At 44.8% G+C, this 27,378-nt stretch overlaps 1 protein-coding gene across 7 annotated transcripts in view; it reads right to left on the reverse strand.

The window, feature by feature from the left end:
• Positions 1-27,378, reverse strand: part of abr (ABR activator of RhoGEF and GTPase) — a 105,952-nt gene that overhangs the window by 59,995 nt on the left and 18,579 nt on the right. For 2 of the 7 annotated variants that reach the window (XM_040182171.2, XM_040182174.2), the window contains exons 2-4: positions 11,308-11,489; positions 5,052-5,150; positions 4,039-4,224 (exon numbers count right to left, since the gene is read on the reverse strand). In XM_040182171.2, the coding sequence (XP_040038105.2) occupies positions 4,039-4,224; positions 5,052-5,150; positions 11,308-11,489 (467 nt within the window). Of the gene's footprint in view, positions 1-4,038; positions 4,225-5,051; positions 5,151-7,717; positions 8,064-11,307; positions 11,490-13,572; positions 14,207-22,521; positions 22,565-22,656; positions 22,798-27,378 lie in introns of those variants that run through there. The other 5 variants (XM_040182173.2, XM_040182172.2, XM_078106210.1 and 2 more) reach the window with 5 other exon arrangements.

The raw sequence follows: 27,378 nt of genomic DNA on the forward strand, positions 1-27,378 counted from the left end.
GGTTGCAAAGAGTTCTGCAGACCGTCTTTGGCTCCATCAGCTTGCTTTCACTTGCACGCGGTCTTCACTTCCTGGGCCCTTTCATTAGCCACGCTGTGTGCGCATTGTAACACAAGCTGCAGACCAGATTCGCAGGAATATGCATCCTGCTGCAGCCTGGCTTGAATGGACGTACTGAAGAGCTGACTGCGACCAGATTTGGTTTCAATTGAATAGAGTAAATGAGTAAGACTTGTTACTTTTGTCTTTTACAGGCCTCCTTGCTCCAAATTTTAATTCCCTCTCCTTCTACTTCCCCTCGACGTGTGAAGAGAGGAGCCATGAAGGAACCACCGGCCTTATATGACCCTTATAAAATGATGTCGTAAATCAGTGGTTCTCAACCTTTTTTCAGCAATGTACCTCTTGTGAAATATTTTCCCTGCCACGTACTAGGGGAAATTTTTGGTAGAGAAAAAGAGGAAACACACATCGCTGACTTGGAGTTTTTAGGACAATAAAATTGAATAGCCTAATAAATCTAAAATTCAGTTTATGAACTTGTCTTGTGTTTTACTGAATATTTATTAAATAATGTTAAGGATTTGAGTCCCCCCGTTTGAGAACGGCTGTTGTCAAAAGCAGCAGATGACGGAGAAAATTAAACAAAGAAAATAGTGGTTTTGTGATGAACTCCTGACCCAAACATTTAGCCACATACGGACTTATTCGGACAAGAACTAAACAAGCCTCCCTGTCTGTGTATCATCTCTTCATAACTGGACACTTCACCAAGTCAGTCTTGGAGGGAAGGAAGAAGCCTCCATGAGATTGATGAAGAGAGGATATTCGACTTGGCAGCTCGGCTGGAAAGCACAAATCAAACGCGGTGACGTGATCGGGGTATTTTTAAATCGGCTCACCTCTCCAGTTACGTCCGTCACTGGAGACGCAGGACTTTGAGCAACGCTCCGAGCACAGCGCCCACACTTCATACAGCGAGATCACGGGTCAGAGTGGCGGGATGGAAAAAAAACAGCTCGTGTTTGAGAGCGGAGGCGGGATGGAGGGAGAAGGGGAGGACAACGCTGGAGTCCCGTCTAGAAATAGACCTTTTCTAGTGGTTCAAAATGCCCTTCAGATAACTTGAATCCTCACTGGCACGTTGAGAGCCCAACGACAGTTTCTAACTATATCTTCTGCTAAAGCCCTAAATGCAACGCACAACTATGTAGTCTAAGACTGAATGTCAACAACTCAACACTTGTATTAAAACTATTAAGCTATATTCAGCATAATCAGCTTTTTTAAATAAGCAAGATCTGTATTGTGGACAGGTTTGACTACAACCAAACAACGAAATGCATAATCAAAAATATTTTACATGCAGCACTATGGTGTCTACAGTGGCCACAGATCCTCTTGTTGCCAAATTAAGGACCTAAATACTAACATCAGCATGCTATGATGCTTACAATGATGCACCTTAGCACGATACGACCATGTCTTCATTTAGACGAGTAGTGAGGATGATGGCGTATTTGGTCACAGATTTAACTTTAACTGATTGATGTGGGCGAGCAATGAAAGAAATACGCCATATCTAACGTCATTAATGTGACATCAATGTTTGCGCCACATGTTCATCCATCCAATAGTTGTTGACATTAAGCCAATAATGTCAACCTAATGTGACCATTCTGTTTCGATGCATCCAACGGTCATGGCGAGAGATTAAACCCACTTAACATGTCATCAAATGCAAACCTAGCAGTCGGGGCTTCAGCTGAGCCCCTTTTCTGTCAGAAGAAGGTGAGAATAACTGTGGCAGGCTTTCACCCCCCCCCCCCTTCTGCCTGGTTCCTGCCTCTCGTCACTCTTTGTTGCTTCAGCGCCCCCCCATGCTGCGGACCAGGAGCCGACCAGATAATTACACGCCATCTGTACTGTCACATCGTCACTCTGACTAAATGTTTAGCCGCCTCATGACTCGCTCATGTACGGACAGATGGCCGCTGAGGACTACACTAATAGGTGTCACTTGGTGGTGAGAAGAGAGAAGGGGGGGGGCACAAGTACTTAAAAGGATTCTGTTTCTACCGATCAAACTCTGAGCTGCAAACGCCTTCCAAACATCAACATTTGTACAGTCTGTGATCATCGCAATAATGATTTAAGGAGGAAATATCACCCCAAGTGACAAGATAAAGATCTTGTGTTACCATGTTAACACATTTCAGTAGTTTAAAAAAAAATCAGTTCAGAGTTATCAAACTTCAACACCAATTATCAGTCTGTGCTTGAAACATGAACCATGAACAGCAACGTAGACTGAAATGGTTCATTTCTGTGGCGTTGTTTCTGTAAATGATTTGTTTTCCACTACAGCAGTTTTTTCAGTTATGAGTTAACTAGCGAGCTAATTTTAGTTACTTAGGTCAATTCACTGTTTTGTAGTAAACACATCAGAGTTGAGCACGACAGAGTAGCAAAGTCGATGGAAGTTACCACAGTGCTAAAAAACAGCTAAAGGGAAAGCGGTTTCCTTGGTTTATTCCTTTGACTTAAATTTCTGATAATTTCATCAGGTTTTTTTCATCGGTGCATACTGACTGAATTTCAAGCTGCGATCATTGAGTCACAGTGGATTACTGAAAATAACCCATGTTTTGTTTTGTTTTTTACATAAAAATGTATATGAACCCAGTGTTTCCCCTTGCAGTATAACAGCACACTGACATGCTGTTATAAGTGGCGATAAACATCTGTTGAAGCCTCGGCTTGGTTAGAGACTGTAGCTGAGTCATTGACGATTGGCTGAGCGGAGCAGAAGCATGTACTTCAACCTTACAGACAACAGGAACACCTTGTTTTTGCCTTGAAATACGGTATATGATGACAATAAGTTCAGACCTGCAGTCAAACTGTCCACCAAGACATAGTTACTCTTCATACGTTCCACTTTCTTTCTAAAAAGAGCGAAACAGATGTCCAGAGTTAATCTGTCCGAGCTGACACGGCACTTATTCTTGTCCTCTAGACCCAACAACAGCATGCTCGTGATTTGGAAAAATGGATCTCGCAAAGAGACATCTAAGTAACATGCAGCTCATTAGTGAGAATAAATGACGTCTCCTAAGATCCAAACACAGGGTGCGAGCTGAAGCCGGGACATCGTCCACTGATCCCATGTCACTAAATTACATATTTGTGTGGAATGATGCTTTATTTCATTTCTATAAATGACAAGACATTGTACATTATCTTTTTTTTTTTTAAACACAAAATGAGGCTGTAAACGTCCCAGTAATACAACCAGGATAACAAAACATTTAAATAACTGAAATAATTAATAATATAAATGGCCAAAATCCTTTCATTCTCCATTTTCTGTGTAAAGAGTTCCTAACTGTGGAGAAAAACCTGTTTTTCCTGTTGGGTTAAAGAGGCTGGCAGGTGTTCACAAACACTTTCTCTAAATAGAGAACACGTTTGTCCGTCTAGTTTCCATTCCAGGAAAATTATAACCCGCCATTTTCTGTCCCCACAGTGGGACGTAGTCACGGTTTATTTGACCTACTGCTCTCAGTACTGAAGTGAACAACCTCTCCTGATGACTGCCTCTGCTCTTTACACCCTTCATGTATACTATATCTCTACGTGGACTGACTTCTCCTGCGCGAAGTCCAGTTTCTTACATCCCTGCTGAAAGTGTCTGTCAGCCACTCCACAGTGTGCCGACAGGATGTAATGAGCATCTAAAAAGAGAGTCGCTCTTAAAGCAAATGTGACAATTTAAAGCTGAGGAGTGGAACTGTGCTAATTCTATAAAAAGAACACACACACACACACACACACACACACACACACACACACACACACACACACACACACACACACACACACACGATTAAGTAAGTGATTCCCAGAGTACAAATAGCGTCTCACAACTTTTCTTCTAACGCTTATTTAATTGTACCCTGCAAATGATGGGAGAGGGTGAAAAAGAATTAAATAGTAAGAAACACGCTGGAGAATCTGAGCCCTCGTACGACTCACCAGCTTCTGGAACAAATGTCCCACGGTGACCTTCTCGTCCCAGTGCTGGATGTTGGGCAAGAGGGCGTCGTAGAACTCCTTGTGGATCTCAAAAATGTCTTGGATTTTGTAGAAGATGGTCTCAACCTGCTGGATGGTCAAGACGGGCTGCGAGGTTGTGGCCGTGGCTTTTAGCGGACGCATGGGCTGGATAATCAGAGAAATTAGGTTTATTACAACTTTTTTTGTGTTCTTGTCCATTTCAAACATCCTTTGTGAAGCTGTACAAAGCATCGCACTATGGCATCAGGTTCTGATAAAAATGTCTAATTTAGGAGCAGACTTTGATTACGACTACAATTTGAGGCAGTTATCTGCCCAGTCAGAGGCCAAATTGGGCCTGTGTCTGGAAAGAGGGAAAACATATCTCAATCTGTATCTTTCTATGAATCACCCAGTGATCATGTTTACTATAACTGACTGTTTCGGCAGTGCACTTTTCAGAATGTCCTCAAATCCTTTTGTCTTTATCATCTTACTCTGTGACACATGCAATGTTGTCCTGAATATTGTAGAAGATGGGTTACGGTTCATGGAACACAGAAAAGGCAGCTCCGTGTTGAATTTAGCAGACTTTAACGATGTGGCGCTAGATTTAAGAACGGGACTTCCGTGAGCGAGAGGCCACAGACAGGCTCTGTACTGCTGGATATTGTATCATCACTGGTGTCGTCACTAGTGGCTGAAAGAGTGTGTCTGATGTCAAACTGACTACAAGTTGGCCAAAGTGCACCATGTGGTTGAGAGCGGCAGGATATGACGGGATATGTCTGCGCTTTGGGGAAGCATGTTCAGAGAGCGCTACTGCGAACTGCAGCCAATGTGGTCTTTGCTTTCGGTTTGACCATCAGCCACTAATAAACTGACAGTTCTCAGAGGCCCCTTCCCTGCATCAGGTCCTGCTTGGTTTTCCCACATGGTCTGTTTCAAAACAGTGTTTTTTTTTGTTTTTTTGCAGTGTGTGTGTGTCGTACCAGTAGCAGGGCCTCCAGTTGGTTGATGTAGATCTCCTCGCTGGCCAAGAAACCAGACAGCACCAGTTTCTTCATCTCCAGTCCTTTCTCTATTCCTCCCTGCAGGAGACACGGATGTAATAACAGCGTTACCGTACACGCGTAATCCTTCAGGTAAACCACTTGTATCCCGGATTAATTCCATGACGGTGCGGTGACTCAAGCTCATTGACTGACTGATGGTACTGCAGTTTACCACAGCAGGTAAACACACACACACACGCAAAGTGTGTACGAATGAGCAGAAGCTGTATTAGCGAGTCTATAAACATGCAGATGACTCGTTTCCTCTGTGGGAAAATCGTACTCCTATGGCTTCCAGACAGTTTTATTTTGAATATATTTTGGGAAGTCATGAAGCAAAAGCAAAACAGAATGCACGGATTTTCTTTCTTCCTTCGGTGAGGAAAACGCTAGTGGGAGTGAGAATTCTTAAAAGGATTTAAAGGAGAGAAAGTGTCTGCAGGCAGTGAGACAGAAAGGTCAAACGGGAGAACCGTACTTTTCTGTAATTCATCTGTTTTGGGTGGAACTATAGACACCTCACGTGGTTTTAAAAGAAAAAGGGGTCCAAAAGTACTACGGCCCTTAAGAAAGCCAAACATATACTTGATTAAAAAGCACTTCAAAGTATGCACCTCCTACTTATTTGACCCTATTTTAGTTTTTAAAATATAAATCCATTACATACAGAACAGAAAAGAGGCGAGTTTATTTAAATTGCACAATTCAAAGCGTCGTGACTGAAATGTCAAAAGACAGAGTGCAAATGAAACACATTCATGTAAATATAATTAAAAACTATCATTTAAGAGCCAAGGGAATAGTAAACATGCTAAAAATAGAATAAGACCAGTATGAAATGAATAGTTTAGCTGTATAATAAGTTGAATAAAAGACAGGAGCAAACGAAAAAAGTCTTCAGCCTTGATTTGAAAGGCGTGAGGTGTTTACTCTTGTGTACCAGGCGACCCGGGGGGTCTGATTTAAGCATTTAGTTCAACTCGTGTTCAAAACCATCTACGCAACTTGTTCCTAACAAAGTTGGAGGAACACGTGAATACGTTAATTATTTGTGTGAATGAAGAGTGTAAAAAATAAAATATTATATCCTTTTTTATTTTACATTTGACAGTAAATCGACACATTCACTCGTTGCGGATAGAGACACACTACAGCCAGAGGGACATAGTGTCATATGGACTTAAAGGGAGGTCAAAGAACAGCCATGATAGCAGAAAGGAAGATTAATTATTAACACGACCAGATCCTTAAGATGCAGTTGGCACACCGGCGCTTCCTGATAAGACTGAGGCATTTTATTAACCCAATCACCACTGACATCCACTTTCTGTCCCTTGTGTTTTTCCTCACAGGTGGAGGTACAGTGTGTAGCCGGGGCGCCATACACAGACGTTTTTGGAAAGTTTGTTAAGGAGATAAGTTCACATATTCAAGTTCTATTGATGCGTTATCGTGGAGCCTGTGAGAGTTCCAATGCTGGTATTCCTCTTTGAGAAGCTGAAAGAAAAGTTCTCCTTTCTGACAAAAAAGGCAGCACTACAGACGAGTCACATTTCCTCTTGAGACTCTTAGATGCGTCTCTGATATGCTAGGCTGCAGGCTCATCGTTTATTCTAAGCACCACAAACCATGTGTGCATGTCTCCGGACCCCTTGGTTTCGATAAAGCACATTGTGCTTTTGCTGAAATGACACGAGATCCGTGGACTCTCCCAGTTTCACCGTCAAAGCAAACAAGTATGTGTTGATTACGTTAAAGAGCTCAACTCCTTCAGTGAAAAAACACGCCGCAGCAAGATTACAAAACAAACCAAAAAAAAAGCAAACAGGAAAGAGAATTAGAAGTGGAGGAAAATATCTTTTTTTCCACCAGAGTGGGAATATTTTCCGTCGGTTGTACAAAGAGCTACTGTGTGGCGAGAGGGCGAGATGAGAAATAGATGAGCGGTGAAAGGATTTTTCTTTCCATGGTAACCTGCTCCTGTTTGGAACACGCTCACTTACGCCATGTGCACTTTCCAGCTACACCTTTTTCTGTATTATATCGCGCCCTCTGCTCTGATTCGGTGTGATAAAAGGAGCTGATTAGAAGAGTGACTGGGAACGAGTCACTGCAGGCAGCCCTGCCATTTGTCCATTCATCTATGGGAGGAGTGCACACGTGCGTACACACACTCCCACACAAACACAGGCTTCTTAACAAACATAAGTTAGTGTCAGGCCTTTTTTAAAGCAAGGTTAGAATATGTGCTCAAGAGTAGCTGCCTCATCAAGCCACGCTGACTGACACACACACACACACACACACACACACACACACACACACACACACACACACACACACACACACACACACACACACACACACACACACACACACACACACACACACACACACACACACACACACACTCTCTCCTGCAGCATAGACTGCTCGCAAAAAGGCAGTGCACTGCCGGGAAAAGATACCAATAAGACTTCAACTTTGCTATATATAGTCACGCTCAGGTCCTGTGAGGATGTTAGTCGCACAAGTGTGTAATGTGTGTGTGTGTGTGTGTGTGTGTGTATCCCCTGCATCCAGCAGTCCAGCCGCTGTCTCACCTTGAACTGTCTATGTGTCGGAGTGATGGGATCCAGCTCCCCATCTCCATATTCAAACACCTCCTCCTCCTCCAGCACCCTGTCCAAGTAGCACAGCACCTCCTCCTCTTCCTCCTCCATGATTCTGTCTTTCTCCCCTTCTCTCCCCTTTCTGCCCGAGACTCCCTCTCTTCAGGGCCTGCCCGGACACATCGAGGTTTTCCCTTCAGAGCAAGTCATCTGGACACCGAGAGACGGAAAGAGGGAGAGAAAGAGAGAGGACTCCGCCTACGCAACCCCACCCCCTTCCTCTGCTGGGCTTCCTGGTGTGTGCGTGTGCGTTCTTTCAGTGTGTGTGTGTGTGTGTGTGTGTGTGTGTGTGTGTGTGTGTGTGTGGCACTGTTCCCCTCGGTCGATTTCTTCACGCCCCTCCCCTCACAGCAAACACTATCCAGCCACTTCCTCAGTGTGAAGCACTCCGGTCTGCTCCTCCCCGTCGCTCCGCTCTCCCTTCGCCTCCTTCTTTTGTATATCTTCAGGCAAAAAGGCACTTGCTTCGGACGCACAGTGGCTCTCTGTTCCTCCAGTGGCCAAGTGCTTATGCCTCCCCCCTCTCCCCCGCCCCCCCTCTGGCCATTGTGTCTTTATTGATTTGCTGAGCCTGGGATGTGGGGCTGAAAATGGCTGATGTGCTGCGGCTGCCGATTGTAATTACAGGTCACGCAGTTTGCTGGTCAGACAGCGGTTAACTACAGCAGAACACGGGGAGGAAAATAGCGTGCAGAACATAAAATGACAATGAAATGAGGAAGATGAAGGCGTCAAGAGAAGCGTTTAGGGAAATCAATAACTCTGGCTGCTAGAAAAGGAAGTGATTGACTTGTCCCGAGCAGGAGGCGAGGATTCATCTATGAGCTTGTGCGTACTCTTCGCACCCTCCTGCTGCCTCGTAGGCAGCACTTCACAGGAAGTCTGGTTCCCAAACGTCAAACTTACTTTACAAGCACAGGCCTTAAATAGAGCACATGTATGCCTGTGAATATATTCTCTTTCATTTTAAGCCATTATTAAGGGCGGAAGAAAGTAAGAAGACAAAAGAAAAAAGATAACGTGAGGTCTAAAGAAAGACAGAACTTGGGGGCCAAAAAAAGAATAAATACAGCGAGAATAAAAAAGAAAATGGAGAAAACAAAAGCTTAAAACTAGTCAAGTCCATTAGATTGACATCACCCCAAATCACAAATTTGCCTCATTTAGCATCCTGTATCCTTTGACCCTGCAGTCAAAACAAGGTGAACCCTTTGACCGAAGGGAGGGAATTCAATTCTCTAGAAGAAACAGAAAAGAAACTATGGTTCTAAAGCGTCCCAGAATACAAACCTCTAAGTTTATTTATCCCTCATGCATGTGATTTACAAACGCGCTCCTCACGCTGAATCTATGAATCCTGGCGCGGTGGCGTCTGCGCTGGCTCTCACGTCAGCAGATGATATGCAAACTCAGCGGAAAAGGGTCGACTTAACAAGGTGGTGAGGAGATGGACGGCTTCAGTGGAAATAGACTTTCATAGTCCACGTGGCTGCAGCGTCTGATCCAAAGCCTCCACAGACAAACAGTCTCTGGCTGCATGAAAGCAGCGTGAGCTGCTCCGACTCAGCGTGCTGCTAAAGGGTAGCGCAGAATACGGAGAATAAACCATCCAGAACTTTAGATCTAGATTACCAAGAGCAACATTATGCTTGTAATAATTCTTGAACTAATGTAATGTAATAAGACTTTGTACTGTAAACCTTTTTTAAAGTTTACACAAACCAAAAGCACCGCAATTGAAATAATACTATGCAGCTCCTTATCTTTTATTTCACATATTGAAGGTATCGCTTCCTGTCTGCATTGTATTTTTTTTCTATTTACATTTATATAATTTTTTACACGTTATTATTTTTATTTTGTTTATTGTTTCTTTATATTTTCCAGTACTTAATTTATCTATTTTTTGTGAATTTGTGTGAAAACCTACTTTGAGAGCAATCTGGTTTTGATCAATCTGATCAAAAAAAAGAAAAGGAAAAGAAAAGAAAGCCTTTAACACCACAACACACGTTTTTCAATTACTTAAGACCATCTTTTATAGCGACCTTTTTTCTCTGTATTGGTGGAGTTGGTGGTGTAAGTGGAACTCATCATTTACCAGTGAAAATACTAAATTCTACTTTGCTTCTTGCAACAAGTCATTGAACTATTGCTTTAACTCATAGATGGTTTCATCATGCCTCTTCTTATGCCACATGTCCACTAGATGGAGACTCCTTTTCACTTACAGGACCTAAGCTGTGCAAGGAGTGGCTAAATTCAAGAGAACAGGAAGTTTAATAATTCATTAATCACCACTATAATAAAGGCAATTCTCCAGGCCACGTTGTATTTACATTACCAAGATATACGGTGATAACAGAGCTGCTTGGAAAAAGGATAAGAAAATAGCCGATGGGAGGGAGCAGGCAGAGCAAGGTGGAGGCTGGCGTTGAGGGAAGTAATGAGAAAATATCAGGAAGCTGAATTAATGCAGCTCAAAATAAAGAAACGTTCAGCGTTTCTATATTCGTGCTTATTGCTATTCTTGGTCAGAAGGTTGTGTAAACTCCAAACAGACCACTTCCCTCAACGCCAATTGATGAGCAAATAAGAACTGCAATCGTGTGACATATATTCCTCATCCACACACAGTGTGTGGATAAGTGTGGCAGACTGGTTCCGCTCCTGTGGATCCCCATACGGGTCACAGGCAGCGTCCTGCTACCTGGGAATACACACACAACCTGTGGTGTGCTGCACACGGTGCGCTCAATGTGGCTAGTTGCCAACAGTTAAACCGGGTCTACTTTGGTACAGATCCTACTCCTCCTACTGCTTATTACAAGGTGAAACACCGACTGAGGAGGAACCAGCTTCAACTGGAGTAAAGTCCCGACACGGTGATTAGGGCTGTCACGAAATCTAATTTTTGTTGTGCAAGTATTGCATCAACTTTTATTGCGACATACGATATTATTGCCATTCATCACATAATGACAATATAATAGCATAGTAATACAAGTACGCTCTTTCAACGAACAGGTGGACATTAGAATCGGAATTTGAAAAAAAAAATCCTAAATAAATACAACAAGATTGCTGCTTTGTAACCGGGTCCATTTGGACTTGTTTATCCTAATTGCCTGTAGATGTCAGATGAAAAATAACACTTCATAACACGGTGGGTTCACGCATTCGCTTCCCCTGTGTGTGTCCGCTCTGCGTGTGGAGGCGCTGCCTAAGCCCCGCCTCTGACAATGAAAATGTATGTAAAATGAATATCGCACCACCAAAAAAGATCGCGCTCATTTTCCCATATTGATGCGATATTGCATATCTTGACAGGCCTAACGATGATGCAAAACATCATGTAAAACATTTTAAAAAGCTCATAACGTTGAACCTTTAGTCACTTTTAGGTTTAAACTGAAGTCCCATGGCCATCATATGGCAATACGGTTGGGGAGCGGATGCATGCACGTTCATGCAAATAAATAGACATTGAAATGATTATTTCTATACATGCATACTCTTACCCCTGCCAGCAGGCCCTCGGGTGGTGTAGGGGACACCGCCTCTCCGTCGGGCCCTTGGGTCGCGCACAGTTGGGGCGACATGGTGGGGGATTCGTCTATGAAGGGCAGCGTCTCCGAGCCGTCCTGGGACTTGCCGTCCTCCGCTCCGTCCCCCTCGTAGCCATCTGTGTTGTAGTTGAAGTCTGGGAGGGAGAGAGCGAAGCAGAAGGGCCAGTTAGCATTTTGGCCGCGGTGAAGAACGCCACCACGACTCAGTGGGAACAATCTGGAACTTCCTCAAGGCTATTTTTAGCAAACCGGGATTCTCCTTTCACCCAACAGTTATTGTGGCACGACACATGTGACAAGAAAAAACACCAAAACTTCTTTAATCACACAGAATAGCATTGGATTGCTAAATCGGGTGTGAAGCTCAACGACACCCAACAAGCTGAAAGCACAGCGTGAAACAGTCGAGCACAGATGAACTGGTTTCAGGGCCAGAACTTAGAATACTACGGAATACTACTTTTTCTCTGACGCATTAATTTCAGAAATCCGGGAGCCTTTTCCACCACATAGACAACGTAGTTTTATGAAAAAGGCAAGAGGCCAAACACTTCTTTAAAGATATCGAATCTTCCCCTGTGCTGAGGATGCTCCAAAGCAGCACACTGCACATGTACGTCTGTCCCTCAAAGTTGCATTGTTGTGTCCACGCATTTCAGTCTTTTGGATTCATACATTGAGCTTATTGAGCGTGGCCATTGACAAGGCTGGCAGTCATGCCTGAGTAGCAGTGGCAGCTACAGTGGAAAGGAACAATTCAGACTCCGAAATCACTCCTGCTCGGCCTTCACACACGCACAAAAAAAAAAAATATATATATATAACACACATTAAAGAAGTGAAATAAAAATACATAAAAAGCCTCTGTGAAAAAAAAGAAGCTTGGTCGATGCTTTTTAAATGCGATTCCTTATTAGAGGAGATGTGTGACGGCGAGAACCAAAGACGTACTACAACAAATAGCTCTTTTTACCATAAGCAACTTAAAAAATATCTAAAAACGGGTTGCGTATACACTTACACAGAATTAAAGCAGAACATGCACCACGGTTTGTGTAACTTCAGCCATACAGCCGTTGGCTGGTGAGAAAGCAGAACACAATGCTTGAAATGCAAAGTATGTGGGACGTGCGTGGGTGAGCCTCGATGACCGCACAAATGTGCCCGAGAGGTTGCATGTGCAAGTAACATGCAAGAAGAACTAACGAACCGCAAACGACAACCAATGTGAAAACAAAACGGGATGACTCGCACCACACCCAGGAGACGGCAGTCATCGGGACAGGACATTAGTACACTTCCAACTGTGCTGTGATCGTTCCGTAGAAAAAGATCTGCAAGCGCGTTTGTGCGCGTTTGTTTTCTCGTTTCCTCACTGACACCTTCTGACATCGGGACAGGCTAGTTTGTCTAATGTCAATATATTTGTGAGAGTTAGGATTAGAATTAGGATTAGTGTTAGGAGCGTAGGATAAAATAAAAAGACGAGAGGTGATGAAAGTGAAGATAATTACCCGAAAGTAAAACAGCGCAACACAAGGTGGATGTTTTGTAAGCTCAACTGTGAGCTGCAGGGATGGATTGGTAGCACAGAAAGACTCACACGGTGCACTCAACGAGGCACGTGTGTGTAGAACAGCACAGAGGTCTGGTCCCTCCTGTACAAACTATTTGCAGAAACATCAATAAGCATCAGGAATCATTGAGAAATGAGTTGGCTGCTGTGTGCAGAGAGCCAGTCCATCACCAAGAACAGATTTGATACATACTGAAGGACAAAGCAGAGAAAACTGCCCACGCAAGCATTTCCTTCTCTTCAACAGCAAAAAGTCCCCTACGACCAGCTGAAGGTAGCGCTCATAATAATCTACAAGTAAGTTGATCATTGCAGCGGTTAGAAAAATGAATATCAGTCACGTGTGTTCATGTTTATTTGCTCTACGTCCGACTGTTGTCTGACTTGACAACCCCGTCCGTGCGTGACAAACGGCAAAAACAATGCCGCCCTGTCAGGTCATTGGAGAGCATTTCTGTGGAGAGGATTCATCAGCCCAAACCGGTTAAAAACTTCTCCAAACAGCCACATTTGACAGGGTATAAACTGGGGAAGGCAATGAAACAGGCGATAAAGTCCGGAAAAAGGAGCGCTTTGCAGAGGAGGAAGGTCCTATGGAGAAATCAACACACACACACACACACACACACACACACACTCACCGTCATAGGACACGAGAGAACGGACGAAACACAGGGCTTCGAAGAAGAAAGTCATGAGTGCGCTGGCAAGTGATGAACGCCGTCTGACCGGAGCTCCTTCACTGCTCGGGATCCATGTCACCAAAACCGCGAGGAGAACCTTGTGTCTCAGCTTAAGTCCCACTGGTCCCGTTTCTTTAAAAGCCTAAAAAGCTGCACCGCAGCGAGAGCGTTATGGTTTGGACGTGCTCCCCGTTGAATACATGCGGTATCCTTTATGGAAAAAAACTCATTCAAATGAGGGCTGGCCGCTGCATCCGAAAAAGCAACAGGAGGCAGGAGGAGGAAGCAACAGACTTGTGCGCACAAATTGTACTGGATGCATAAACATTTTCCACTAAATAGTGTCACGTCACTTCCCTGCTAGCCAATAAAGACAGCCTGGTTTGATGACTTATTGGTCACGCAACCTTTTAGATTAACAACGTGAGTGCGTGCGCATTGATAATAAGTACACTACACGTACCGCACAACTGGGAGTCAACCAACACTGTATGATCATCAACGTAAAGGAAAAGCCAAGCGCACCAGAGCAAAAGACTGCTGGTTAGGAAATTATTCCAATCCTGTTGTGGCAGATTAAAAGACTGTATCTGTAACTCCAACAAACACCAGCCTGTTGCACTGTTTTTCAAATAGGGAACCAGGTACGTCATGCAACCAGACTCATTTGTAAATGTAAATCAGGGGTCGCCAACGGAGTCGCCCGCTGGCATGATCAAAAATGTCTCTGGTCACTATGAAGCTCGGTCTAAAATTTATGTTGCGTTTCTTTTTTTACTCAAAAACACTTGCATTAATGTTTGTATACTTTAAAATGACAATATTTAATATAAAATGTTATAAACTGAAATGTTTTATTTATATGGACCTTGTCAGAAGTCAATGTTTAATATTGTGTTACTGACACCATGGGCAAGAAAGCAAAAGAAAACCTTCGATTTACACAGTGATTGTTGAAGTTTTTTTTCCCCAGTACAAATTAAAGACATGTGTGTCTCATTTGTGGGCCAAACCAAGCGACACAATGTGAAGACACACTTCAGTATGTGTCACCAAAGCTACGATGCTAACTGCGGAAAGAAAAGGCCAGTGACTTGAAAGCAGCTTTGGGCCAACAAGAGTCTGTTTTCATGAGGCCGCCGATGAAAATCATAAAAGGCGACTGAAGCTTCGCTTAGAGCCGCACAAGCCTTTTCGGACGGGGAGGTCTTGAAAGAAGCAATGATGCAAGTTGCTAACACCGTGTTCAAAGACGAGAAAAAGGGTCCCGATGCCATCTCCACTCTCTCCAACATCCGACTGGGTGAAAGCACGACTGTTAGAAGAGTGTCGGCTATGCCGGAAAACTTGACGGAGCAACTGGACGGGGATCTGAAGTGCAGGCGGTTTAGCGTCCAGTGCGAGGAGTCTGTGAACCGCACCAGTACAGCTCAGCTGATCATGTTTATCCAAATGGTGTTTGATGATTCTTCCACAAAAGAAGAAGTCCTGACACTTCTGCTTCTGAAGACAACAAGCGAGGGGAATTGACATTGCAGTGCAGAGCTTGACGGGCCGGCATGAGGGCTTCACCGTGCAATGCAAAAGGTGACCCAGACTTCCCAAAATGTCTACCGGTACATTACCACTGTCATTCACCAGCAAGCGCATTGTGCAAAATTAACCGGCTTCGATTATGTGATGACTCCTGTCGTAAGGATCACAAATGGCATCTGCTTTAAGAGCCAGTGCTATTAGAGAAGCTGTCAGCTGAATATGGGGACCTGCTACTGCACACAGAAATCAAATGGCTCAGCAGGTGACCATTTTTTTTTTTTGCAATCCAGAGGGGAAGATGCTGCTCACTGCTGGAGGACACGGAGCAGATACTTGACCTTGCATTTTTAACGCACATCGCGGAGAAACTGAACCATTTGCACTGTGAGCTGCAGGGCGAAGGTAAATCTCTTGCGCTGTCAATGCATTTAAAGCCAAGCTGAACATGTTCTCTGTGCATTTACAGACAAAAGAAGTCAAGAGTTTGAGAACAGGTTGTGACTTTCATCAACTTGAGCCACGTGTGTATTGTTCACTTCAAACCCTTTCATGCAAGTCGTTTGACGCCAAATAGTTGGGGCCTTGTGTACACAGAGAAGTACGGAGTGTATGCACAGCAGCTATGACCATCAGGGTTGATTCCGGGAATATTCAAAGTTGGAAACTTTCCACGGGAATTAACAGGAATTAACGGGAATATACGGGAATTAACGGGAATAAACTGGAAATTTGGGGGTAATTTAACTGTATTTACCTTGTCATAAGCAGACATGCTCATTGAACAACAAAAACATGAACGTTGAATAAAAAAATCACCACCCCCAACCTAAATTTTTTCCCTGAATCCTTTTAGGTCTAAATGCTTTCTTCCTGGACCTCATCAATGTCATGTCGATGTCGACATCTGACTCGCCGCTGAAGCATGTGAAATGTATTTGAAATAGGATTTCTGTTCCCTGCTGGCACTCAAAATGCAGCCCATACTATATGTTACCGGTCTATATAGGCCTACTGCTTATAATAATCAGCTACCTCTATTTTTGTGACGGTGACATGACGTCATACAAAATTGCCCCACCAGAAATTTCAGCCTAAAATTGCCACTGGTTTACGTGTACGTTTCTGGCAGACAATGTTCCCAACCAGCTGCATTCAGGGTCCAGCTAAGCTAGACGTGGATAGTCTTATTCTCAACTACATTTATGTTCCCTGTTATATGCTTTTGCAAAAAAAGCACATTATTTTTTTCAAAATTCCCGAGGAAACTTTCGCGGAAATTTACCGGAAACTTTCCGCCCCTTTGCAACCCTAATGACAATTGCCTGTCTTTTTAGTTCAACCCATCTCTGTAGATCAACCTGACATGAACTTCATAAAGAACAAACACAGAACACGCCTGACTGATGGACATCTGGAAGACTCACTCAGAGCTGCAGTTTCAAATTATACACCAGATTACACTACATTGGTGAACAGTATACTATGCAATGCCAGGCCTCCCAGTTCCCACTAACCAAATATTGCATCATTAAACTAAAATATTGCACAAAAATGTGAAAAAAATGTGTGGAAAATGTTAGATTTGATAATTTGTAGTAACGTGGGATCCAACACCGTGGGAGCAGTGTGCTGCCGTGAAGGCGCCCGGGAAACAGTTAGGGGTTAAGTGTCTTGCTCAGGGACATTTGACTAAAGTCATGGAGCAGCCGGGATTCAACCCTGCAGTTACCAGCACAAACTCCCCAGCCCCATGCGGCACGTCGCCCCTTAAAGCTGGTGGTGCTCAGGAGTCTCTATCACTTTGCACACAGTTAGTTTGAATACAAACACAGTTGTCGCAACCAACACAATAAAGAGGCACTCAAAGTTCCCTTTGAAGGTCAACACCTTAATATGAGGAAACCTACTTTTTGAAATGTTGTGGCTCAGCATAACATTCCGTGATCACTGAAGAAAGCTTCCGTCGCACATCCAATCATCTGACCCCCCCCCCCCCCCCTGCATTGCATTCTGGTCTAGTGAGACTACTGCTGAGAGTTTCATCAAAAGTCAGTGTGCAATGTCAGATTAAACACAGATTGATTCAGAGGGATTGACTGCAAAACCTGACATTTGCCTCAATGTTCTATAATACTGAAAATACTGAAAAGGTCACATTCTGAAACTTGTGGTGTTACGTAATCTCCGTATGTCCAGTAACCCACGGGAACCGGATTAAAATATAAATGAAAAATCTGATTATTTTTCCTGTTCCCTCTTTGGATACCAACCACACCACTGTGTGTGTCTCTGTATTTGAAGCTGTTCCCTCTCTGCACCTGCTAGCACTCCACATGGCGCTGAGGGAAATTAGTGCTGCCCATCAGGCAAAACGGACACCGTTTCGCTCACATCATAGAAACGTGCTCTACACAATTATGCGTAGGCTCGGCGGGTTGGATCACCGAGGCTCCAGTTAATAAGGAGCACCGGGAAGCTTTCATGGGGGCAGAACACGCGCACACACACACACACACACACACACAAAAACACACACACTCTGAAGCCAGCAGTTCAGTGTATGCGGCAGAGTGGCAAATGAAAACTACCTCAGCACTCATTAGTAAAACATGGCGCTCGTCAATCTCTGATGCCATTCATTATTTTTATTCCCTGATGCCTTCAAGGAAGCTCTGAAATGTTGACATCGTAGAGAGAGCTGTTCAACAATCACCTCTTTAATAATTTTGTTCGTTCGTGGTGATCAGCTACGCTTGTCGAGATCAAAGATAGTTGAATGACTACCCGGTTTGTCTCATCCCTGTCCCCCCACCTCCCGATGTCCTCCGCCCAACGTCATCTCACATCACTGTTACGGGTAACCGCCCCTGGCGGACGCCTCTAAATCCACCTGTCCATCTCAATCACTGGCCCCTTATCTCCATGGCGAGGACGAAGGCTGGCAGTGGCACACGGGCGCTTCCTGCTCGCCAAGAAGCAGTTTGGTCGTGTCGGGAGGTCGCCGCGTTCCTGGAAGAGCTGCACTATTTTTGTGCATAATAAACCATTTACATGAACCGTTTTGCCACAAAATATGTTTGTATGCAAAGGACTCTCACTCATAATGCGACAGCCGGATGCCATCGAGCTCCCAGCAGCCAGCCCGTCCGCCCGTCCGCCCGTCCGCCCGCCCGTCCAAATAAAATTTGTAAATTTTATTTGTGAGTTTTATCGTTATTTGCACCACAAGGGATGAATAGGATTTTTCGTCATACGATCTCTGATTGAAAACCGTACAGCAACCAAAAAAACAGCAGCTGGCCAGATGTGATAGAGGTGCAGCAACAGATGGTGTCCTTTTCTACACGTTGCTTCTCCCCGGGAGCCGTCAAAACGATAATAAGTCAGACTTCCGACACCCAGATATGCAGACGCTTTCTCCACTCTGTACAGACACACGACTAGTCGCATGTGACTGAACACGCAAACGTATGTGCGCACACAGCAGGTGTTCAGAGGGAAATCTCGCTGCACAGTGACAGATTTTAATCTATTCTGCTGATTGAGCCCCCAATTGGATTTTTGTTTGACAAATGACACTATTAGCAGCATTCTGTTAACGACGTGTGTCACACAATAGGCTACTGTCTGCTGCACCACAACAGAGTCTTATACGAGGAGTTGAATTCAACAAAGGATGGAAGACTTAAGACACTTAAGGCCCATTGGTACATAGGGGCCACATCTGAATAGCTTAGTAGTGTGCATTTTAATAAAATATCAGCTTTTAAAGTCAGTTTGGATTGTTCTCTCCGCTGATGATGTTTTTAGATTCAGTACGAGATTAGTTAACAGGGAAGCAGACGGACAATAGGACATTTCATTATGTGATATGTTAGATTGGAGCAAATTGTTCAAGAAACGCAACCAAAAGTAGCTAACGAAATCGAACGGTGATCGAACGCCGACCAGGCTCAAGTGATTGAACTGACGAGCTACTGCACACGGTACATGCTGCGTGTACTTATGCTGGAGACAAGTGGAGAGCTTCTAATGCTCTAAAACCGCGATTCCCAAACTCAAGAATGCCGCGGCCCACTTTGAAATCTGAAAATCTTTTGCGGCCCACCCAAACCTTTAATCACAACTCTGATAAAACATAAACTAGGGATGATTAAATGACCTTAAGAATTTAACCGATTCAAAATGTATTAACCGACAATGTATGTTTTGTATACCATTTTCTCCGGAGCTCATGTGCCGTGTTTTCCGCACAATAAGGCGCATAAGATACTGCAGTCAATGAGCGCAAATCACTGTCAAAATTCGAGAGCTCAAATCAGGTTGATGCGCGCGTGTAAATGTAAAAATGTAAAACATCCGTCAGCAAAAGTCTGTCTCGCGCGAGGTACTTCGTTGCTCGCGAGGTTAGTCTCTGCTCGCGCTCTATGCGCTCACTGTTGTTTTTTTTGACAGTAAGGAGGCGGAGCCAGTCACCATGGTCTCTACACCTGATTGGTTACAAACCCCGTCTTTGCATTGGCTGGAGCGATGCATTCACACAACTATAGAAGCTCATTTCCGCACTGAAGAAAGGGGATAAAAAGTTGAAATTATGAGATAATACGTTGTCAAAACACAAACGACACCTTTATGTAGCCGTAGTGGACCGTAGATGACAACCAGCTACAACCATCATTTACCATCATTACCGGCACATTAAGACCAATGCGTCCAGCTCGCAGACCGGCTGGTGATTCGCCACCATAGCAGTCAAACGTTGCCGTCGGGGCGGGTGGATGGGGGGTGTGGGGAGGTGGAGACGGTGCTTTCAGGGTCCGATCGATGCTGCGAGGTGCGTCCGCTCCCGCCGCCCCCCTCGCCATCCACGACTTAAATCTTCGGCTGCTCTCCAGCCACGCCGCCTACCAAGGGCTCCTTTTAGAATAACTTATTTTCCCCGTTAAGATGGTTCAGCTACTGTAAAGAAAAGGGTGCCGTCTCTCGCCCTTTAATCTCATTATGTGCTCGGCAAGAACGACAGCTTTGTTTCTCCGACGCGCCCTGAAACAAGCTCCATATCTCACGCGCTTGAGCGCCGCTCAGCATCTCGCCGTCGTAGACCGAGCTTTGGCATGTTTGGCAGAGCGCCTTGAGCGCCGTGTACAACCAGTATGGATCAACCGATTAACCAATCTGTTCATTTAAATTGTTTGTGCTTCATCAATTAATGTTTCACATAACTAATGTGCCACACCATACATATTTTTATATTAATTTCAAACTTTTCAAAATTAAAAACTTTTTATTTATTTATTGTAAATGACCTCTCGCGGCCCACCTGCAGCACCTTCGCGGCCCACACTTTGGGAATCGCTGCTCTAAAAATAACTACTGCACACACATGGATCTCACATGAACGCAGAAGGTGGGAGCCAGGTATGGAGAGCGATGAAGACATGGCACTGAGTGGCTGCATCACACGTTGAAAGCTAACAGAACATTGATGGAAACGGGCCTGCGATAATTATATTGAATTATATTGAACTCGGATCACTTCATCTTGAAATAAGTGTAATCCAATTTGACCTCTAAAGAATTTCACTCTCTGCGTATTCATTTGTTTTAGATAGAAAATATGCTGTATAATCACTGTATCACAGCATATTTTCTATGACTGAGTTGCAGGAGGGGATACAGAAAGAGAAAAGGAAGCACTGAAATTAAAGCCTCGCGCCTCAACGGGAGACGACAGGAAAGCCGCCAATCCACAACCTCAAAAGCAAGTGCTGGCAGACTTTGAATAGTTCAGGCTGCATAAGCCGTCCGATAAGATGATGAAGACGTGTGGCCGTTATCCGCTCTACAACCTGTGCACTCACATCCACAGCACACCAGCATGTCCCTTCATACCTCACGTTATTGACAGCTCCACTGCAGCTGCATATCGTCCCGTGCCATGCGCCGGCAGGCAGCTTCCACCACACATCACCATGGCAGCCAACCACTACACATTATAATTAGCCGACCTGAAATCCCCAAGGCTCGGACCGGTTGGATACAGACCACTGCTCCCATAGATTAAAAGGGCCCCCACTTTACAACAAGGGGGCCCGAAGCCGTGTCTGTCTGCACACGCGGACACGAGAGGTCACAATCAAACACGGACGCACCCATGCACGCGCACAAAAGAGACACGCAACCCACGACTGATCACGTCTTTTATACGCGCCTGTGTGGATACGTGGAAATCAAACAGTCACGTGTGCTACATCAGGAAACTATGTCAAAAGGAGACAAAGATGAGAACTAAAAGACTAAAAACTGTGGGTGGGTGTAAACACCACAAGGGAGAACGCTTTGACAAAGTTATTGTGATTAACTTCAAAAGGCAGTTTTCAGTAGGATTTGTTTATTTTGCAGGGACAATGTACACCAATTAAGTTGCTCTGTGAGACAGATTGGATTAGCTGGCTCATGGAGAATTTAAATGAAAAAGAATTAGTGTTATTAAATTGTGTCATTGTTATGGCTTAAAAACATTATAAATTTGTCTGCAGATCAACCCATGTGAAACGATACCAAGCCAGATACATCAGCAGTTCAAGCTTTAATAAGAGCTCAAGCTGGTGTAAACAGGAAGATAAAACCCATCTGAGCAAAAAAATTAAATAACTGTACGTACGTAACTGTAGACGTAAAGAATATTTTGCTGTCAATTAGACTGGATCGGAAGATTAAAATAAGCTATTCAGAGAAAAAGGGCTGAAAACAGTCCCATGTTGCTGCAGCTCCTCGGCCCTGCAGAGCATTGATGGCCGGAGTGTAGTTAGAAGGAGAAACACCTGCTGCCTCTGCAGACTCCCCCAGTGATGCTTGTCTGTTCTCTCTCACCAACCATCGATTAGCCGACTGTTCCTGCCCTGCAGAGAACAACTACAAGGTGAAGTCTCTGCAACCAACCGGCCTTTACAGACAAAGCGGGCGGCCTCCTCTGAGCTTTTTCACCCAACGACACAATGGAAAGGGAGACGGAAGAGAGAAGAAAGTAAGAAAGTGTGATGCCTTATAAAGTGAGAGAGCACTCGGACACACAAAGCCATTTGGGGAACGCACGCGCACGCACGCACACACCGAGGCCGAGACCTTGTGGCGATCACTGCATTGATTGAGAGTTTAATCCGTCTCCAAAAGGTCACAGTTAAGTGGTAAATAAAAAGTGGACAGCCTTGAATAGTGTATAGTGGTGCCAGCATCCGATCCACGCTGAAAGACGAGCTACAGAACACCAACCCTTTATGGGGAGCATTAATCTTTAATGACGCCCCCGCAAACACTGGTGTTAAATATACACAAAGAAAATGAGGGGGGAGGAGAGAGAGAGGGGCCTACCTGCAGGTTGGTGGCTTCTTGGTCTGACAGCTTCTAACACAGCCTGTGAACATGTGACCAAACATTTACACTTAAGATTTATGTCCATGATTTAGAATTCAAGTCTGTCTAAGGAGACCTGAGGCGACATACGACCTGCACGCGGCTGTTCACCTGAATCCGCCCGGGAGAGACCGGCCGGTGCGGGAGTGCATCCATCAACCCTCTCAACTCATAATGGCCTCGTCTCCCTTTCCTGTCCCCTCCTCTCTCACTCGCTGCTCTCATCCGCTCGACTACCCTGAATGCTTAATCGTGGCCGCGGCCTTCCGGGAGCGCGTAAACACGCCCGCCGCACCATTGGCTGAGAACAGTGGTGTTAGTCTGTGCGGATTGGCTGAGGGGAGGGCATGGGTGGCAGGAGGAGGAGAAGATGAAGAGGGTTGGTGGTTACCATCGCCCCGCATAGTAACAAACCACACACACACAGCTCTAGCCCCTGAGGACATGGTTAATGTCCCCACAGACTGAGAACACAAACACTCTCAGACACATGACACACCCTCTAACATCAAGCACAACAAAAGGGATTTTGGAGCTTCACCCACGTGAAGACGGCGAGACAATTGGCACTAAAAGGAGAATCCAGCTGATGCTGCAATTTCCTGGATTCTACAGCCCGTTTACCATATTTACATAATTCACTCATTTCTATGCAAAACGCATATTAAAAAACACAAACAAAGCCGGCTCCTCTGGCTTGTGAAACTCTACTACTGCGACTAAACAGTACTTTCCGTATAAGATATTTTCACTATTAATTGTTGTTTAAAAAAAAGAATACATGGCAGAGAACAATCAAGCTGAGGGCACTGAATCATTTTCAATCATATGGGGGTTGTTTTTCTTTCTTTTGCTATTTGGTACAGTCCTGCTTATGAGCTTACATTAGCTCTTTAGCCTAGTTTATGCATCTTGCGTGTCCCTTGCGTGCCTTTTCACACCTCCCATTTTTCTAGGCTTGCGTCAAAAGCTACGCAAGCCTCCTGCAGCCCGCAAGGCTGCGATTGGTTTGCGAACTACATCCTTTACGGAGTCTCACATTTCCGTTTTCATAGCACAATACTGCCAATATTAAAACGAAGAATGTTTACGAGAGAACGAATCAGATTGAAGAGCTTTTTTCAGAAGAAATGCGTAACTATGACCGCTTCTACAAGCCTTCATTGGCGGACTATAAGGCGCGGATGGCCTCTGATTCACGGAGGGAGATCTCTGCAAATGTCGGTTTGCCGGTCGAGAGGTGCACAAAGCTGTGGAGGAAAATACGGGACAAATGTGTCCGCGATGAAAAGCAGCAGTGTCCATGCACGGGGCAATAAAGTCTATGATAAATAAATAAACAAACCAACGATTTCCACACACAAAGACGTGACTCTCTAGGTCGTCTTCAACAAAAACACGTTACTCCGCCTGTTGTTTTGCCGGTGAATTGCTCTGCAACACACGCAAGACTTTTAGGACCATGAATTGAAACGAGTGCGTCGACACGACTGCGTGTAAATATGCAGACGCAGAATCTTCCGCCAGCCTTTATAGAGCAGCTACATGTTGTCAGTAACACAAACATTTACAATGCTAGCACTTCATCATTATTATAAAACAAGTTATTAATAGCAATTTAGTTTAATTTCATTTGAAAAAAAATTTCAAACTGCAGTATTTTTCAGAAAATTGTTCAGCCACAGTAGAACGTCTCCAGCTGAAAGAGCCACAACAACATACTCAGCTGGGCCAAAAGCTTCATCTATTATAGACGAGGTCGTCGTAGGATGAACCCACGCGGCCGTGGCACACAGACCACATTCAGACTAATCCTGACACACCCATCAGTTAAACCCTTTACTTTGCCATCAGTACTTCAGAGTCTCTGTTAAATACTCAAAACACCAAATGTTTGAATCTCCCTCAGCACAACAAGTGCTTTGGAGGAGCGAATATGAAGCAGATTACATAAGTGTGAACCCCAATGGGAGAAAGATGCTCAAACACAAAGCAGAGAGGGATCGAAGAGGCAGCAGAGTTGACGGTATTACATAACACAACTGCTGTGGGCTGACTCCGAGTGTGTGTGTGTGTGTGTGTAAGAGAACAGAGTTAAACGTCTGTTTCTATAGCTACGGTATTGAGAAGGGAAGGAACAGCTTCGTCTATTGACCAGCATAATGGAGGAGCTGTTACGGCAGGAAGACATTGATTCAACACTTGACATTCAGCACAGATTGAATTGCACATCACACATTTCTGTCCTACCTTGCAGCTACTTTATTGTGGCGGCGGCCGTAGTGCTGATAGCAATTAATTCATAAAGCTGCGCTTCAACATTCTGCCCCCGATGAGGGTTGGAGAGTGATACTGGTTAGTTTGGCTTTCTCAAGTTTTCCTGGGAACACAAATCATTTGATTCCTTGAGGCTCCATTAGGGCCTCCCACAACAATATTTCAATATAATTTGTTCAGTTGGCTAAATGGTACCGTAAGGAGTAAGGAGTACCGTAAGGAGTAAGGAGTACCGTAATGACAAGAAAAAACGGCGTATTTCCACAGCGAACCAGCGGTGCAATGGGACCCTTTGGCCTGTGTTGCATTCTTCTCTGTAGTCAAGCCACAAATTACATGTTTGGGTAAAACAGCTCAGAATGATTTTGTAGGGTGTGATAAATGTATAAAACTCCCCTATGAGAGTCTGCTGGGAAGCCATCCAGAATCACTCTGCCGGGCCCTTGTTCGCCAAATAACCACCATCAAACACTTTAAGACAGAACTGGGACCGGAGCGCAGTAGCAGATAGCCGCCAGGGAAGTGAACTCCATCCATCACAGCAGCAGAGGAGACCCAGAGCAGTTGACACCCAGCCAGGGGGGGAGGTTACAACCAGTAATACGTTTCACTTTTAATGAAATTGACTCTGAATACATTCAGCCTAAAGCCCCAACGGTCACGTCAAAACAACTTTCAACGCTCCAAAAACTCCACTCCAACAGGTGGAACTGGTGGATCCAGTAGTGGCTCGTGATGAAATCTCATGATCAAAATTGTTCTCCCTTGTTTGTGCTGATAGCCGATGAGATATATTTTTAGTGGGTATTTGTTAGTAAGCGCGTTTGCCTCGATGGTCAGGTACCTCACACTGTTGGTCATGCCTTGTTCCAAACAGGATCTGGATATTCTGAGACCTACGAGTCCACACTGCATTTATGTTTTTCTGCAGTTAGACTGCACGAGTTGGATGGCACCCAGACAGAGAGAGGATTACTTCCCAATAAAAACATGCTGTTCCATAATAGGATCTGCTGCACTTCCATCGTCCCGACCGGACTCCTCACACAGTGGTGCTCTAGAACAGCACACTCACAGGATGCACAGAAAAGTCTTTAATACAAATATTCAAGCCTCCCTCACAGAGACTCGGATTAGGGAAAATTGTTTTGACATACGTGCGCGCCCGAGAGTCTCTGTGCACGTGCCACCTCGGCTCTGCGTTGCCAAAGCGGCCATATTCCGACTCTTGCGTAATCTGGCTGTCCTCTCATGCTGCTTGGGCATCACATGGCACCGAAGCGAGCCAGAGAGGAGGCCGGCTAGATCTTTGAAGGTTACCGTGCCGACCGCCGGAGTCAGAAGTTAGTCTGGCACGTGGCTCAGAAAGGATGATTCATTGAAAACAAGGGAAACTCAAATGCTCCCGTGGGTGATGCAGTGATTCTAACCAGTTAAAACCAGCGTGTGCTTAAATGCATGTGGTTTTGAAAGGTGCTCATTCTGGGGTTTTCAACCAAAAGTGCCTGTGTGCTGCAACAGGGCTGTTCATAAATCCATGTTAGCTCCATTTAGCCGGCTGATATGAACAGGTGTAACATAATGGGCCCTAATATTACACTCCTACAAAGAGCAGTATTTGAAACTCATGTTAAACACAGACTACTCAGTTATTACTGCCTTTCTTCTCCGATCATCTAGGTCTCCTCCCGCCAGCTGACTCAGCCTCAGAGTCTCAGGTCGGGTCAAATTTGGCAAACGTGCAAGCCCTCTTGGTCAATCATACACAGCAACTTTAGAACAACTTACTATATCCAATTAACGCATTTTCTCCAGTGATAGAAAGCAGCTGCTTAAGACAATTTCAAAATTACACAGACCGCTGAAGCAATGGAGAAATACAACAAGCAGGCAATGGCAAAGACAACGGCCCCAACAGGAAAGACAAAAGCGAAGGATGAGAGGGGAAATAAAAAGGGTTTTGAGGAAGCACTATTTGTAACTGACACACACAGACACAGACACACACACACACACACACACACACACACACATACACACACACACACACACACGCAGAACAACACTAATAGCAGCCCGGGAGTCTGCCACTTATGCTGCTGACTGGACAAATAGGGCTGAGGATGACTGATGAGAGGTCTGAGCCAGTGTTTGAGCATCCTGCTGATGAGTATGTTCTGTGTGGTTTAAAACAAATACATTTTTTTTTTTCCCTCTCTGGGAACCGTCACCTTATCGTGGTGGAGAGGTTTGTGTGTCCCTATGAACCTGAGGGCTGTGTTGTCGGGAGCCTTGTGCTCCTGGTAGGGTTACCCTTGGCAAAGTGGTCTCAGGCGAGGGGCCAGACTAAGAATGGTTCAAGACCCCCATGAAAAAACGGAAGAGGGAAGGAGTTACCCGGCCCGGAGGAAGCCCGGGGCCCCCATTTGGAGCCAGGCCCAGATGGAGGGCCCGACAGCGAGCGTCTGGTGGCCGGGTTTACCGCGGAGCCCGGCCGGGCACAGCCCGAAGGAGTGACGCGGCAGCCCAACACTCTAC

This window comes from Gasterosteus aculeatus, chromosome 7 (genome assembly GCF_964276395.1).
Source record: "Gasterosteus aculeatus chromosome 7, fGasAcu3.hap1.1, whole genome shotgun sequence".
Classification (NCBI taxonomy): domain Eukaryota; kingdom Metazoa; phylum Chordata; class Actinopteri; order Perciformes; family Gasterosteidae; genus Gasterosteus; species Gasterosteus aculeatus.